At 43.0% G+C, this 18,356-nt stretch overlaps 1 protein-coding gene across 1 annotated transcript in view; it reads right to left on the reverse strand.

Annotated features, from left to right (window-relative positions):
* Window positions 1-1,070: 1,070 nt before the first annotated feature.
* The window catches only part of SPATA18 (spermatogenesis associated 18), a 45,889-nt gene continuing 28,603 nt past the window's right edge, over window positions 1,071-18,356 (reverse strand). The window contains exons 6-13 of the mRNA XM_065405619.1: window positions 16,864-16,998; window positions 15,878-16,115; window positions 14,600-14,758; window positions 13,865-14,040; window positions 5,722-5,845; window positions 5,275-5,364; window positions 3,018-3,063; window positions 1,071-1,129 (exon numbers count right to left, since the gene is read on the reverse strand). Coding sequence (XP_065261691.1) covers window positions 1,071-1,129; window positions 3,018-3,063; window positions 5,275-5,364; window positions 5,722-5,845; window positions 13,865-14,040; window positions 14,600-14,758; window positions 15,878-16,115; window positions 16,864-16,998 — 1,027 coding nt within the window. The remainder of the gene's footprint in view (window positions 1,130-3,017; window positions 3,064-5,274; window positions 5,365-5,721; window positions 5,846-13,864; window positions 14,041-14,599; window positions 14,759-15,877; window positions 16,116-16,863; window positions 16,999-18,356) is intronic.

Consider the following 18,356-nt stretch of genomic DNA (forward strand, 5'->3'; position numbering starts at 1 on the left):
AAACAATTATTAGATTCTGTGATATTGATTACTTAGGCACCTAAGTCCATATTTAGACACCTGAAGAAGGGACCTGATTATTTCAGGCGACGGGGGATGGCTCACTCAATGATTACTTGTTCTGTTCATTCCCTCTGAGGCACCTGGCATTGGCCACTGTTGGAAGACAGGATGCTGAACTAGATGGACCTTTGGTCTGACCAAGTATGGCCATTCTTATGATCACTGACTTCAGTGCTGCAAGTGCTCAAAATCAAGACATTTATCTAGAGATATTAATAATGGTGTTGATGTGTAAGTATACAGAATAACCATAACCCCAGCTCCCTGGCTGTAACTAACAATATAAGAGCTTATAAGAGGGAACAAACTTCTTTAAATGTTCATTTCAGAGGCCATATGTGCATTGATTTTCACAGACAACAAGAGAGCCCACCACGTACTTGAGTGCCTTTTCCATTTCAGTGTGTCTCTCACTTCATTCTGAGGACCTGTGGAAATGATTCTGCATATACCAGCCCTCACAGATCTCTCACCCTGGTGTAAATCAGGAGTAACTTTTACATTACATATGTATAAAACCAGGGTCAGAGCTGAATCAGGCCCACAGTTTGTGTATACAGGCACCAATTGTGACATTATAGTTACAGTAGTGTATAATGAAGTTGGGCTGGTCTGGTCTTAAAGTTTGTAGAGCCTCAAACAGCCCTGCAGTTGTGGGGAGGAAGAAGGGAGTGTACCAAGTCTGCACAAGTCCCCCTAAGAGAGGTCATGGAATTAATGAATGTAGGTGAATTTTTAAAGAGTAAAATAACTTCATGACTAACAGCGGGTACAACTATGGATTTTGTTACAATGAAAGTAAGGACATCTCATGTTTTGGGGCATAAGCTGATTGCAACATGGGACAGGAAGGAATTCCTCCTGCCTGCAGCCATTTACATTCCACAACCAGGAAGCTGAGTTATGGGAAATTTCCACTTTCCTCTGAAGCATCAGGTATTGGACTGAAACAAGATACTGGACTTGATGAACTAATGGTCAGATCCATTATTACACATCCTAGGTTCCTATGTAAAAGCACAAGGCCCCAAGCAGTCACTTGTGTTGCTTGTATTTAAGGCTGGCCCTACAGATGAGGTTCAGGAGAGAAAAAAGAAAATCAGTTCTCTTAGGGTATGTCTACACCCAGCCGCTAGTTCGGCGGCTGGCAATCGAAGTTCTGGGTTCGACTTATCGCGTCTTGTCTGGACGCGATAAGTCGAACCAGGAAGTGCTCGCCGTCGACTGCGGTACTCCAGCTAGACGAGAGGAGTACCGCGGAGTCGACGGGGGAGCCTGCCTGCCACGTGTGGACCGAGGTAAGTTCGAACTAAGGTACTTCGAACTTCAGCTACGTTATTCACGTAGCTGAAGTTGCGTACCTTAGTTCGATTTGGGGGTTTAGTGTAGACCAAGCCTTAGAAACAAATATTCTGATATTAACATGAACTTTTTACAAATGGACAAGAAATCCTTTAAATGGCAGAAGAACCAATATACTTCTGAGACCAAAATAATCAATTATTTAATTCAGAATGCAGCAAATTACTGTCTTTAATAGCCAAGCTTTTGTGATTGTGTTCAAATGGAGGCTCAAATCTTGTTCTGTATGTATGTGGAGGAGATACTGAATAGTTAATGCATCCCAAGCAAGTATTTCAAACCTCAATATGTTCAGTGACACACTTTTGAAATATCAATAAGGTCCAAATCGCAACCACTAGTGAGATTCCTTTCTTCAGTAACAGACTGAATTTAACAAGCACAGTGAATTCCATGCCAAAACCAGCACAACACTTCATACAACCCATTAGCTGTGTGCTTTCATAAATCAATGTAACTGAAGACCTGGAGACTGAAATGCTGTAGTCACTTGTGCCAGTCATAAACTATCGGTATTTCATCAGTCAGACCACAGAGACCACCGTCAGTTGATACATCAGTGACAAAACAATGCTATTCACGTAATTAAAAGTTTCATCCTGAGATTAGTGCTGCCTTCTAGAAATGTAAATAAGCACCATCTAGTGACATTGTTTTCAAGTAACAGCTAATCTCAACAAGTTGTAATGTTCATGTGATGTTAAATATGTTGTCAAAATAAATGGCATCCTTTTGTTTCAGGTAAAAATGTTCTAGATGTGATCCTTAGATCTGCTGCTCTATTTCTGCAAGGGTTGCTAAGAGCTGTGTAAACTCTATGCCATAGGGAGTATGATCCTAAATGTCTATGCAATTTTTTTATCAAATTGGTTCAACTAATTTCTATAATGATAAAAAACCTACTAAACTTATAAAAACACACTAAGCAAAAATGACATTTAACCCTCCCTTTGGAGTAACACAAAACTGCCATTCACATTATCTTAAGTGAGGTTTGAGGTACTCTTGGAACAGGAGGAGGCACCACTGAAGTTGACTGATCCGGATGTACAGAATCACAGAAACATATCCAGTTAATTTAAAGTCCTATTGGAGAAAAATACACATTTCAGTATGGCTATTTTTCTAAGTAACTACACTGAGTGGATTCAAGAAGGGACTTCATTTGAAATTTTGAAAAATTCCTCATTTCATCCTGGTCAGTTAGCCAGTCCATTTGGAATTTGTAGGTATAGAGCCAGTAGTCATAGAGTTGCCTGCTTCTCTCATGGAAGAGGGGCCAAATTGTACTTACTATAGGACAGTTCTGTAGGAAGCTGTGGGGGGTACTTGGCTGGCCATAGCATAAAGGCAACCAGCAGTCAGAGACATTGTGATAATGGTTTGGAAGGGATCAGAAAGAAGGTGCCCTACCAAAGTCAGAAACATTGGCCTTTTCACAAAATGAAAAAGTGAAGGGCCACTCATTTTAAAAACAACACAAGTGTGTCGGAGACAAAGACGTGCACAGTGTTATTTGATCTCTTTACTCAATCTTTCAAGCACTTAATGTGAAAACCATGAGGCATTGTATTCTGAATACGCCCACTTACTTGGGCTTCCGCTCCTTATTGGGGAAGGGCTGCGACTTCGAGGTAACTGCAAGGCAAACAGCAAAGAGCAAGTCAGCAGACCAGGTTCAATAAAAGGCATTACACTCCAGGGAAGCATCTCAGAGTCTGTCTACATTCAGAAAATTTGCACTGATGTAACTACACGAATGATGCAAAGTGGAACTTACACTGGCATGGATTTCAGAGATTTCATTGAGTTTAAGGCCAGAAAGGAGCACTAAATCATCTAGTCTGATCTCCTGTATGTCATAGATCATTAAATTTCACCCTGGTACCCTGTACTGAGCCCAGTAACTTGGGTAAGACTAAAGCATTTCAGTCCTCAGAAGACTAAATGGTTGTGTGCCCCAGGCAGAGAACAGGGGAGACTGAGGTGCTACCAATGCCTGCAGCCCCTCAATGATGGGGAATTGATTAAGTAGGATAAGCCCAGATGATCCTATCAGGTGACTTCTGCCTTATGCTGCAGAGGAAGGCAAACAAACCACCAAGTCCCAAATCTGGTGATCAGTGGGACCCTGAGCATGTGGGCAAGACCCACCAGCCAGGCAACTAAAAGGAGGGTTCTCTATACCACCTTCAAGCTTAATTCAGCAAATTACCTCCTCTCATTCTTCTTTCGTGACACCCACAAGAAGTGAGTCTACCAAGATATTGTTAATGATAAGGTATTTATTTATTATATGCTCCCACACATATTTTATACACACACAGTGTGTATGTGTGTATTTATATATAAAAATAAACCACCTCCCCACACACTCCATTTATATTATATTAAATAAATACCTTAACAATAGATACACACACAAAATATATAGTATGATTAAACAATTTTAAATTATATATATAGGTAACTATTCAAATATCATTCAAAAATTACAGAAAAGTTTTTATGCACACTCCCATAATCTTATTATTGTGAGCTCAGTCCTTCCTTGCTAACCCCACCTCACTGATTTGTTGCTCCTGCCTTCCATTAGAGGGTAAATTTAGACTGCTAGTTCTAAGAAGCAAGGACAATGTGCTATTTATATATAGTGAGAGCCCTAAAATTCTTCTGGGTGGTTGTACTTGATAATTTAGGAGAGACTGGAAGTCAGAGAAGGTGGAGACTTGCAGAACTGGACAGGGAGGACAGCAAATAATATACGTAAGACCAACAATCTATCAATACTTTCATTAGTCTACACTTGATCTGCAGTAAGGATAGTTTACCATACAGTTTTTCATACACACACACACACACACACACACACACACACGCCATGTACGATACTGGTAAACATAGTAAAGGAAAATGGTTCTACATAATACCATTCTCTGGGAAATCATCTTGTGCAGCAATTTTACATTTACCTTATGCAGAAGGTGGGCCCCCAATATATATACACATAGACACACACACCACACCATATAAGTATGTATAAAGCACCAATAACATTATGCACAAATATTGTAATAGTGAGGTAGCCTAAACTCGCCTATAGCATAAGTGAAGTATATGGTAAGTATCCCATAACTCCTTGCATTTGCTAAAGTAAGCATTTGGCATAAGCAAATAGGAAATTTGTCAAAATCAAGATACATTTATTGTGTGTCTTAGTACAAGCCAGGGAAGTACCTTCATGGACCAGTACCTCAAATGCTAGTATCCAAAACAAAGATAAGGAAGGAACAGAACAAAAAGTGAAGGACCTGGAACATATGGGTTGGATTTCAGTGATACATCAAGAGATGTGTAACTTGTAAAATCATCATATAAATAATGCCAGCAGAAACATGGAACTTTGGAAGCCCACCTTCTGCATAAGGTGAATGTAACATTGCTGCACAAGACGACTTCCCGGAGAATGGTATCACATAGAACCATTTTCCTTTACTCTGTCATTATTGGCTTAGAGCAATAAACCTGACTGACATTAATTATTTTGGCCACTTGAATATATTTCATAACAAACCAAAGTGTGGTCAAGCAATTGACCACATTATTTATCAACAAATTTTACATATTTGACTAAAATGGTAACACTCAACACCTATTTTGCACCATGCAGAAGCAGATGTACGTAAGTACCTATTTGTAAGTATAATGCTTCATCTTATTCCACGCAAGATTGTCAATATGCATGCTTATTTCCCAGGTTCAACATGTGCGTATGGCTTGTAATGTTACTGAATGCCTAGATTCTGTTAATGATATTGAGTGTAAAATGATTGATATGTTATACTGTACCAAGGTGCGGCTGGGGCTTGCAGAATGAGACAGAATAGGGCTCATGCTGCGGCTTCTGCTTCTGCTTTTACTCCTGCTCCTGCGAGACCACTACAATAAAACACAGTATGACACAGATCTATATTAAGAAAAGTACATTCATTCAAACTAAATTTGGGAGCAGCCTTACTTTGCTGAAGTCAAGGCTTAACTATATGAATAGAAGAATATTTCCCAAACTAAGGCCGTGATCCTGCAAACACTTCACATGCTAACCTTTAAGCACATGAGCAGCATGTTGAAGCCAATGGAGCTACTCATATGTGCAAAATTAAATGCATGGAAAGTGTTGACAAGATCAGGCCCTAAATAAATATCGAGATTTGATACACAATAATCCTGCCTGTAGTAGAGTTGCATGAGAATTTAAATAGGAGGACTTTCCTTAGCAAGTCCAAGGGTACGTACCAGAGCACCTCTCTTTGAGACTGCCTCTCCCTTCACAATAATAGAATCATTTTCCATCAGAGCAGGCCACACATGATAGACCACCAAGGGAGCCGTAAAATCAGAGTCATAGCTGCGACGGTATCTGTTCAAACACAGCAAAGAGGATATTACCATGTTAATGCTAAAAGAAACCAGTGATGGCTGCGCTTGATAAGGCCAGAATATTTATTATAGCTTGTAAATATGTTTCTTAACAATATTTCAATGGTACATGTAAAAATAAAGTATAAAAAAGGAATGTACTTGTGTGAAACTCATCTAACATAGGCATATGTGGTCTGCCAGTGCCAATAGAAATTTTGTTACAATAATCTCTCACATCAGATGCACACCTGCTTAGCCCAGGTGTAAGCAAGAGCCCTTTCATCACTGACAGGCAACATGAAGTGCAGAGTTTGGATAATCAATGCATATTACATCTTCCTGGGACTGCTTGTCAAAAAATGATTAGATAAAAGATACAACAATAAAAATGAATTAGGAATAAATATTAAATGGACAATATCAGTTTCCTTCAAAGAAACCAGTTTAAAGGATTTTGGGCAAACTAGTTAGCAAGGCCAGATTTAGGATTCTGGGGGCCCAGCAAAGTTACCTTGGGAGACACCAATCCTTTCAATCTCTCCTCCTCCCCGTAAATGCTGCTCTTTTGCACATCCCCCACAAATCCTCTCCATCTTTTTTCTCCCTCCCTGACCAATGCCCACAGTCAGTTCCCCACAGTTCCATGTTAAACATAGGACTTTCCCTCAATTTGAGGCCTTCTTCTATGAACCAAAAGTCTCCCCGACGTCATGGGTTTCAGTAGGTCAGTCACAGTAGCATCATAAAGTTACCCTCCATATTTAGTTTTGTCAGAAGCCACAGATGGCAACAATAAGCTGTTCATTTTATGCCACAAGAGAAAATTTATCATTGTGTTAAAACAGTTTTGTCAGCACACTTGTTTATTGATACTTGCATATTATATAAACACATATACACAAAGCTATCTACATCACATGTCTATTGGTGATATCCATATAATAAATTGCAGGGCCATGTTATAAATTGCACTTTTCATGTACCTTAAAACCTCTGAGTTCTTTCAAAAAGAACAGGAGTACTTGTGGCACCTTAGAGACTAACAAATTTATTAGAGCATAAGCTTTCGTGGGCTACAGCCCACTTCTTCGGATGCATATAGAGTGAAACATATATTGAGGAGATATATATACACACATACAGAGAGCATGAACAGGTGGGAGTTGCCTTACCAACTCTGAGAGGTCAATTAAGTAAGAGAAAAAAACTTTTGAAGTGATAATCAAGATAGCTCAGTACAGACAGTTTGATAAGAAGTGTGAGAATACTTACAAGGGGAGATAAATTCAATGTTTGTAATGGCTCAGCCATTCCCAGTCCTTATTCAATCCTGAGTTGATCGTATCTAGTTTGCATATCAATTCCAGCTCAGCAGTCTCTCGTTGGAGTCTGTTTTTGAAGTTTTTCTGTTGTAAGAGAGCCACCCGCAGGTCTGTCATTGAATGGCCAGACAGGTTAAAGTGTTCTCCCACTGGTTTTTGAGTATTATGATTCCTGATGTCAGATTTGTGTCCATTAATTCTTTTGCGTAGAGACTGTCCGGTTTGGCCAATGTACATGGCAGAGGGGCATTGCTCCTCAATATATGTTTCACTCTATATGCATCCGAAGAAGTGGGCTGTAGCCCATGAAAGCTTATGCTCTAATAAATTTGTTAGTCTCTAAGGTGCCACAAGTACTCCTGTTCTTTTTGCGGATACAGACTAACACGGCTGCTACTCTGAAACCTGAGTACTTTCAAACTGCTGCAATTCTTCCTTTTTAAATAATTTAAATTTTAACATTTCCACTCCCAAAGTTACCCTAGTCTTAGGTGTAGGATGGGCAATGGTCAGTCCTGACTAAAAACATATTTAAGGTCTGGTATCTCATGATTCATGAGGGCTAGAAACAGGAGCTATCTACCCTTAGGCACTGGAGAGTTCCACCTTTCCTGTGGGACACATGACTTGTTCCCTGCCCTTAAAGATCCCAGGATAATGGCCTATAAAACAGTGATATTTTTAAGTCTAGAAAAACTATTTTTGGACTTTTTAGGGTTTTTTTAAATGTATTGGTTCTATCTTCTGTCTCACTCCCTGGTCTTTTGAAGGCCAAACACATCTAGTTGACTGAGAAAGGGTGATAACACTAAAAATAGTTAGGGGCCATTGCCCTTCTAATATAGCCAAAACTGCTGGCTGGTCAGCAACTGGCTAAAGCCATGTCTTCTGATCATGCCTGATTTTGCTTTTGTCCCATTGAAGCTTCCTCTCATTCCTCCTCTCTCTCCCTGACTAATTCACCTGTTCCCCTCTGCCTCCCTCCAGTTTTAAAGTAATTATTTTAAGCCTTCTTGCTGTTGTTGCCTTTCTTTTCTCCCCCTTATTTAACTTCTTTCTCCTTGAAAGCAAATTTACTTTGCGCTGTGGCCTCTGGTGCTTGCTTGGAAGGCCTCAGAAGTGCTCTAGGATTCTCTATCAGTTCACACAGCAGCCAACTTTGAGCCTTGAAAGAGCCTTTAAACCCTAGTTCACAAAATGTTAAAGAAAATCCCATTTCTACAAAGGATTTTCACTTCTCTAAGGCCTGGTCTACACTAGGAGTTTATGTCGAATTTAGCACCGTTACATCAAATTAACTCTGCACCCGTCCACACCACGAAGCTATTTAGTTCGACATAGAGGTCTCTTAAATTCGACTTCTGTACTCCTCCCCAATGAGGGGAGTAGCGCTAAATTCGACATGGCCATGTCGAATTAGGCTAGGTGTGGATGGAAATCGACGGTAATAGCTCCGGGAGCTATCCCACAGTGCACCACTCTGTTGACGCTCTGGACAGCAGTCCGAGCTTGGATGCTCTGACCAGCCACACAGGAAAAGCCCCGGGAAAATTTGAATTCCTTTTCCTGTCTGGCCAGTTTGAATCTCATTTCCTGTTTGGACATCGTGGCGAGCTCAGCAGCACTGGCAACGATGCAGAGCTCTCCAGCAGAGATGGCCATGCAATCTCAGAATAGAAAGAGGGCCCCAGCATGGACTGATCGGGAAGTCTTGGATCTGATCGCTGTGTGGGGCAATGAGTCCGTGCTTTCCGAGCTGCGATCGAAAAGACGGAATGCAAAGATCTACGAGAAGATCTCTAAAGCCATGGCAGAGAGAGGATACAGCTGGGATGCAACGCAGTGCCGTGTGAAAATCAAGGAGCTGAGACAAGGCTACCAGAAGACCAAAGAGGCAAACGGACGCTCCGGATCCCAGCCCCAGACATCCCGTTTCTACGAGGCACTGCATTCCATCCTAGGTGCGGCCGCCAACACTACCCCACCACTGACCGTGGACTCTGAGAATGGGATATTGTCGACGGCCACTTCCTCGGACATGTTAGCGGACGGGGAAGATGAGGAAGGAGATGAGGAGGACGAGGCAGTCGACAGCGCTTACAACGCTGATTTCCCCGACAGCCAGGATCTCTTCATCACCCTTACAGAGATCCCCTACCAACCGTCCCCAGGCGTTAACCCGGACACAGAATCAGGGGAAGGATCAGCCAGTAAGTGTTTTAAACATGTAAACATTTATTTTTAACAGAACAGGAATATTAACAATATTAACAATGGGTTGTGCATGATTACTTTGCCCTAGGCGCTTAACGTTTCAGTCCTTGGCAGTGCAACTACTGAAAAAAAATCTAACAATGTCCGGTTTAGCATGATTGTTCTGTCCTAGCCGCTCTACTGTTTAGTCCCTGCCAGTGCAGCTACAGTAAAATCCGGTCTATATGTCCGGGGATAGAGCTGAAATCCTCCAGGGACATCTCCACGAAGCTCTCCTGGAGGTAATTGGAAAGCCTTTGCATCAGGTTCCTGGGGAGAGCGGCCTTATTGGGTCCTCCGTGGTAGGAAACGTTTCCGCGCCAGGAGACAAGCAAGTACTCGGGGATCATTGCCTTGCAGAGCATGGCGGCATACGGCCCTGGTCTTTGCAGGCTTTCCCGAAGCATCCTTTCTTTCTCCGTCTCTGAAATCCTCATCAGAGTGATGTCGCTCATGGTGACCTGCTTTGAATTAGGTAGGGGAATGTTAGTATTGGGACTGCTTGCCTGTTCCTTTACAGAACAGTAACCGGCGGTTTACAGCCACGCGGTGGAGGCGGGAGAAGGGCAGCATACAGGGATCTTTCCCTGGGACAGCCGCGAGGGGGTGGGACAGGGGCAGAGTTCATGCTTGCCGGATTGCTGGCAGCAGGGACTGGCATTGCTTTCAACGTGAAAGGAGGCCAGTGCTATTATTAAAGTTTTAAGCAGCCACAAGTCTATGGCTTACCATGTCGGCCTGCTACACAAATTCCGCTGTCCTGCCCCGCTTCTCTGATCTGCACTGCAAGACCCCAGGCACTGAATGCGAAGGCCGAAAATTCTACCTTGTCCTGAGTGCGCATGTGATAGGTGCTGTGCATGGTCTTGTTCACAGAGAAAGACTATGTTCTTTGTTCACAACTAAATTTATCTTTCTGAGGAATTCACTCCCTTTTTCCCATCCCACAGCTGCGACTGTCTCCCGACCTAGCCTGGCATCACACTCCCAGAGGCTAGCGCAGATTAGGCGTAGGAAGAAGAGGACACGGGAGGACATGTTCTCGGAACTTATGGGCTGCTCCCGAGCCCAGGCAGCCCAGCAGACCCAGTGGAGGGAGAACTTGTCCCAAATGCACCGATCACACATGGAACAGGAGGAGAGGTGGCGGCAGGAAGACCAGCAGGTGACTCAAATGCTGCTTGGACTAATGAGGGAGCAAACGGACATGCTCCGGCGCCTTGTGGATGTTCTGCAGGACCGGAGGCAGGAGGACAGAGCCCCGCTGCAGTCTATCTGTAACCGCCCTCCCCCGCCACCAAGTCCCATACCCCCCTCACCCAAAGTCCCAAGAAGGAGGGGCGGCAGAGTCCGTGAAAACTCTCACTCCACCCCTGCAGACTGCTCAAGTACCAGAAGGCTCTCATTCCCCAAAATTTGATAAGTCCTTTCCTTCCCGCCTCACCCAAGCCCCCGTCCAAGTTTCATCCCCCAGTTTCATGTGTAGTTGCTAATAAAAAAGACGTTTCTGTTAATTACTGTTTCCATCATGTTCTTTTAGAGGAGAGTCTGTCTGAAGGGGGGAAGGGGGTTGGTAATTGGACAGGACAGTCACCTTTACCAGGGTACAGAGGCGGGGGCAGGTTCAGCAGCAGGGCACACACACATTGCAGTCACTAGTTACCCTGGTCAGTCTGGGAGGTGGTTTTCATGTTATGTGTGTGTGTGGGGGGGCTATGTGACTTTGTGGCGGGGGAGGGCGGTTAGAGATCTTATGCAGCGGTCCTTATCCTGGATCACAGAGCCACACAGCAGGGGATCTGTAACCGTCCTCCCCCTGCCACAAAGTCACATAGCCCCCACACACAGAGTCCCGAACAGGAGGGGTGGCAGGCTCCGTTGAAACAACCAGTCCACCACTGCGGAGCGTGTCATTCCTGGAGTTTAGAAGCGTCCTTTGCATCACTACAGTACACCCGCTCCCCACCACAGTCTGCGTCCCAGGTTCAACACTTTACCGAGAAAACAGTAATAAAGAAAACGGTGTTCATTAACAAAATTCAAGTGATTTTATTTTTAAACGTGTGTTGGAAGGGGGGGAACGGGGTGAACGGGGTATGTAACTGGAGAGGATAGTGAACATTTACTGGGTAAAGAAACAAGGGCAGGTTCAGCTTCTCTGTAAACAAACTTAATAGTCACAGGTTACCCTGCTCACTCAGGAACCTAGCTTTCAAAGCCTCCCGGATGCACAGCGCATCCCGCTAGGCTCTTCTAATCGCCCGGCTGTCTGGCTGGGCGTAATCAGCAGCCAGGCTATTTGCCTCAACCTCCCACCCCGCCATAAAGGTCTCCCCCTTGCTCTCACAGAGATTGTGGAGCACACAGCAAGCTGCAATAACAATGGGGATATTGGTTTCGCTGAGATCACAGCGAGTCAGTAAGGTTCTCCATCTCCCCTTGAGACGGCCAAAAGCACACTCCACCACCATTCTGCACTTGCTCAGCCGGTAGTTGAAGAGTTCTTTTTCAGTGTCCAGGGCGCCAGTATAGGGCTTCATGAGCCAGGGCATTAGCGGGTAGGCTGGGTCCCCGAGGATCACTGTAGGCATCTCCACATCCCCAAGAGTTATTTTGTGGTCCGGGAAGTAAATACCTTCCTGCAGCCGTCTAAACAGACCAGAGTTCCTGAAAACACGAGCGTCATGAACCTTGCCCAGCCATCCGACATTGATGTTTGTAAAATGTCCCCTATGGTCCACCAGTGCTTGCAGCACCATTGAAAAGTAGCCCTTTCGGTTAATGTACTGGCTGGCCTGGTGGTCCGGTCCCAGGATAGGGATGTGAGTTCCATCTATAGCCCCACCGCAGTTTGGGAATCCCATCACGGCGAAGCCATCTATGATGACCTGCGCGTTTCCCAGGGTCACTACCTTTGAGAGCAGTAGCTCAACAATTGCGTTGGCTACTTGCATGACAACAACCCCCACGGTAGATTTGCCCACGCCAAAGTGGTTCGCGACTGACCGGTAGCTGTCCGGCGTTGCAAGCTTCCAGAGGGCTCTGGTCACTCGCTTCTGGACACTCAGGGCTGCTCGCATCCGGGTGTCATTGCGCTTCAGGGCAGGGGACAGCAACTCACAAAGTTCAAGGAAAGTCCCCTTCCGCATGCGAAAGTTTCGCAGCCACTGGGATTCATCCCAGACCTGCAGCACTATGCGGTCCCACCAGTCCGTGCTTGTTTCCCGGGCCCTGAATCGCCGTTCCACAACATCCACATGACCCATTGCCACCATGATGTCCTCGGCACGGGGTCCCGTGCTTTGTGACAGGTCTGTGCCACTCTCAGACTTCAGGTCCTCACCGCGCTGCCGTAGCCTCCTCGCCCGATTTCTCAGCATCTGCCTCTGGGAAAGGTGGATGATAAGGTGCGAGGTGTTGACAACAGCCATAACTGCAGCGATGGTCGCAGCGGGCTCCATGCTCGTCCGCACTGTCACTGACCAGAAAAGTGCGCGAACTGATTTCCCGCCGGCGCTTTCAGGGAGGGAGGGCGGGAGTGACGGTTGGATGACGACAGTTACCCAAAAGCACCCTCGACACATTTTTTTACCCAGAAGGCATTGGCGGCTCGACCCAGAATTCCAATGGGCAGCGGGGACTGCGGGAACTGTGGGATAGCTGCCCACAGTGCACCGCTTCCAATGTCGACGCTTGCCCCGTTAGTGTGGACTCACAAAGTCGAATTACTGTCCTTAGTGTGGACACACACGTTCGACTTTGTAATATCGATTCCACATATTCGATTTAAGTAAAATCGAACTACTCTCGTAGTGTAGACATACCCTAAGAAGTGGCTTCTCCTTCCATACTGAGCTGTGGCAACAAGTGATGATGGGGCACCAAAGAGCTCAGAATCCACAGAACAGCTGCCAGAAAGGATGTGCAGAGAATCCTGAGATTTGTGAGACCCTTGAAGGCAGGCACTATCTGTCAGAGCTCACTGGAACTTTGCTTCTAATGAACTGGGCAAGTAACAATGGAGGAAGTAGCAAGAAGAATCTTTTTAAAACGCTGGCAGCAGAGGGGAATTTGGCAGTGAGAGGAAGATTGTTCTTAATATTTTTAGTAAAGGTTTTATAATCAAATATACACATGAGACTGGAGTTTATAGATAAAATTGTTGCCCTGTTGGTTGAAAAAGTGACTAATAAGTGAAATATTTTGCCCAAAGTTTACATACTTTGCATACATATTCCACTACAACCCTTGAATTATCTACCAAATGTGCTACATAGTAGGGAAATAGAACTCAAACTAAACAAGTAAAGTTTACCAGCAATCTTAAACCGTAATTTAAATAGGCTGAACTGGCTGAAGGATGGACTATGTGTCCTGATGGGTCTTTTCCATCTCTAATTTCTATGGTAGGAGTCTATTACTGAATATTTCAGAGTTCTTACTTGCTCTCATTAAAAAGTTCTCCATCTGCACCAAATGCAATATCGAGGGGAGGAACCAAGGTCTGCATTGAAAAAGCTACACGGCACAACTCCCGAATCAAACTGCTGATCATGATGAAGTCAACTTCTGGTGGGAATGAAATTTTAGGATTGATATTCATGGCACGAATTACTTCCTGAAAATAAACATAAGATATCTAGTTACTCACTAGTGATGACGAATTTGAGCTTACCAAAGCTTTGTAATTACAGACAGGCCGATACTGAAACACTTGACCCTCCTAACTTTCACTACCACAAAACCCCCTTAAATAAAAGGTACACAGAACACCAAAGATGCTGCCTTATGTTATTTCAGGGACTATTGCCTCTATTTCTGAAATGACATCACAATATCAGCATTAATGCTGACATCAGTCCTAGGACTGGTATACTGATTCGAGTGCAGTACAGTGCTTCCTAGACTACCACTGAAAGCATCATACAATTGTTTTATTTACTGTAGCTAGATTTTATTTTGCAAATGGCATTACTTTTGCAAAAACAGACACTACAGTCACAAATAAAAGTATATCAAACAGATACAAACACTAGCTTGTTATATTACTGTATGAGAAAACTTATTGATGAAATTAATGCTGTTAACTTCTCCCTAGTAAAACTACTTCAAAGTAAGATGAATTTCAGGTTTGTACAAAATATTAATAGTCTGGCTTCACATTGCCTCTGACTTACGTTGACACTGGCTTGAACATCATATAGATCCTCATGGCGAACTATATAATCCAGGACAGTGTCTTCAAGTGATTCAGGCCCTGAGTAAGTTAGAGACAGAGTCTTTCTCACACGCATTTTGAATTGTCTGAAGGCCATCTTCGCTGCATGGAAAGACTCCTGCAAATGTTAAAACAACCAGTTATATTTATAACTCTGAGCAAGAAAATAGGTTTGATTTTCAAACAATGGTCCAGACACATTCCCAGAGTAACCTCACTGATATCAAGAGATAAATTTGGCCAAATGTCTTTATAGTTTCCTGGGGAGAAAAATTCTCATATTAAAATGGTGGTGTTTAGAAACAATACACCTTAGAGAGGGTATTCTCAGATACATCACACTTGTTTTTAAATTCCAGGTGACAAATCAGATTAGAATGCTTCAGACTTTCCAGCTAGAACGTTCTATTTTTCCATAAGATTCCAACACTTGCAAAATCAAGTACTGCAGTTTAACACATTCAAAGATGTCAGTGGACAGGATGTTGTACTTAGAATCTTAAGCTCTATAGCATAACATGTCTACAGCAGTACACGTTGTCTGTTAGTAAGAGGATTTGTAGTTTGATTGTGTAATTTGGTTGAAAATTGCTAGTTTAGGGAAAAACAACACTTTGCATTTACACAGCAATGCTTGCCATCAAGTCTTGGTGCTGAGCATTCACAAGTCCCAGTGACATCTGTGGAAGCTGCAGGTGCTCAACGCCTCTCAGGACCATATCCATTAAGATTCACAATATCTTTCTGCTATGGCTAAGTACTACATCAATTTTATAGAGGGAGAAAATGAAGCACAGAAAAGTAAAACAACCTGCCACAGGCCATAAAGTGAGCTGTGGCAAAGCCATGAATAGAATTAAGGACTCCTCTTGACTCCCAGTCTCCTACTCTATCTACCTACCTAGGTTCTTATATGATACCCAGAACATTCAGAAAACATGCATCTAGATATCTCCTGTGACTTAATGTGAAGCATCATATGGACAGGCCTTAGTGGCTTGTAAATATTCGTTTTTAAAACTAGTTTAAATGAAGTGGTGTGAGCCCCGCAGCCAGGAACTGCCATGTTTTAGAGAAAAGATCAAAAGGATACTAAATTGAGGGAATTGAAATGAAAAATAGGAACAACAACAAATGTATCAAGTGAAGCAAGTTGTAATCCAGCCAGGTCATATTATTTTTACATAAAGTATGTGCACAAACTGTAATGGAAAAAAATACTGTAAACATTTCATACCACAGCTGCAACATATATTATCCTCTGCACTATCTCCAGATCATCGATATAAGTCCTCAGAAGGTTCTGTGCATCCAAGCGTTCTTGAGTATAAATCTCACTAAAGCGAGCCACCAGGTGGGCATGACGTGCAGCATTCGTAAGCCTGGCCCGGCCAGGTGAGCAGCTCCTGAGTGGAAGAGGACTAGATGATCTACTTCGGCAGGGCCTTGGAGAAGGAGAGCGACTCCGTGCAAGTCTGAAAGTGTGATGAAAAGTAGTTTTAAGGTCATCTCATTACCTTTAGAAAGTTTTGGTCTGGTCTACACACAATTTTTATACCAATTTAACTATTTTACTTTAGGGTGTGGTTTTATACTGATATAGTTAAAGATGTACAAGCCCCAGTATGGATGCTGTTATACCAGTATAAAATTGTGTATCCCAGTATAGCTTATTCCCATAAACTGGTTTCTAAAGCAATATAGTTAAAGCAGTTCCAAAAGTGTGTGGAGGTAAGCAGTTTGTACCAGAGAAACAGAATTTTAAAAAGTAAAACTTCTGGAATTTGTACCTCTTCCATTACCAATGTACAGTGACTAAATGGCACATTTAGCAAACAGTCTTGTACTGGAATGGTATGGTGCTCCAAAAGCCTTACAGCAAGAAATAACGCATTCTTCTGTCCATAAGAAGTTTCTCAGTACATTCTGCAAGGCTGTCCTTTTGGTACATTTCCTGAAGCTCAACATAACAGGCTGAAATGAAAATATTACCCCCCCTTTCTTCCTTCAAAATAAATTTGGTGGAAACGTTTATGTTGCTTCATTATAGGATGGGGAGGTTTAGTTTATGTTTTCTTTTCAATCTAAAACTATGTATCTGCAATTTCTCTTCCTCTTCAGTAGCAGCTCAACATATGTTATCCTAGCTTGGGAGATCATAAATTCAGTTTTTGGTTTGCTTCCTGTGTATGTTTTAAAGATTTGTCAAATTAGGGTCCATACCTGCTGTGAAGAACAGATTTTTGGGCACCCAGGATGGCAATCTCATCCTTTAGTATTTGAACCTGTTGCTCATAATCATTCAGACGATCCAGATTCCTCAAAGCGCTCTCTTCCTGTGCTTGGGAAGCCTTCAGACTTAATCAAACAACATAAAACTGGTGACAAGGGGCCCTTCTACCAATCTAAATGACCTATTTATTAATCCATATTAAATACAAAAAGCTTTGTAAAAATAATGGAGAGGTTAACTTCTAGAGAGAAACACAGGGAACTCCATAGTTAGCAATGAACTGCAAAACCAACCCAAAATTGTTTTTTCCCCCTTAATTGCTACTCTGTGTATACAGACTCTTGTCATGTGACAGGGGATATTAATTACCCTTATGTATTCCAGGACCATGTCAGGTGAACAAGGTCAGTCTCTTTCCTGTGTGTCACAAATTAATTAGAGTCTCAAACTTTTTAAAAAAGGAGTTTGGGGTTCTTTTATTTTTTTACATCAGGTCCTCCTTTTCCTCTCTCTGCAGGAGTACCCTGGCAAGATTTTTGGAGGCCCTGAATAATGATGTCACATGAGGCTGTAACCTTACTGAAGCTCTCCCTCACCCCAAAAGAGGGAGAGATAATGATGATTCTTAAACATTGTTAGATGCCCTGCAAAGCAATTTTATACACATTTATATTGCCCTTTACTGCTTCTTTACTATATATATATATAAAAGAGATGTCTCAAAGTTTCCCCCTTTGCTTCTCCCCACTCCAAAAAACAAATAAAACTCTGAATGTTTTCTATGTCCTTCCTTCCCTTTCTTTACTGGTGAGATCTTTGGAGGGCTTGACTAGCGATACCAAATGAGGCTGCCACCTAAGCTGCAGATCTTTCTCCCTCCACTGGAGGGAGGAAAGATCTACATGTAATGTAAGAATGGCCACTGTGGCAAGGGCAAGGGAATTTCCTGCCTCAAATGAGGACAAGTTGCCCATAGTGTTAGTTTCCTGTGACATCACTAGTCTAGTCCTCCAATTCCTACAGCAAGGAATTCCAGCAAAGAGAGGCAAGAGGGGAGCAGATATTTCTAATGAAATAAATAATCAGGAAAGAAAACTAGTGGGTTTTTTTCTGGAGATGGGCGGGGGAGGAAAACTTTTATGCATCATAATCCCTTGACAAGGGGGAATGGCTAACTCAGAGGGAAAAGGGGTTTAAAAAGCCAGCTAATAAGTGACCAAAGGAGCTAACAAACAGGAGCAGCAAACCAGGGAGTTTTGCAAGGGCATGCGAGAGGCAGATACGCCTAACAAACATGCTCCTAACTTAGGCCAATATGACATCAGGGTATCCTCTCACTCTGAGGATACCCCTCCAGAGAAGGGGACTCCAGTTATTAGGAAAAGACAGATAATAGTGATGGGGGATTCAATTATTAGAAATATATATTGCTGGGTTTGTGATGCCTGGGACAACCACATGGTTAATTGCCTGCTGGGTGCAA

This window comes from Emys orbicularis, chromosome 5 (assembly GCF_028017835.1).
Source record: "Emys orbicularis isolate rEmyOrb1 chromosome 5, rEmyOrb1.hap1, whole genome shotgun sequence".
NCBI classification, from domain to species: Eukaryota; Metazoa; Chordata; order Testudines; family Emydidae; genus Emys; species Emys orbicularis.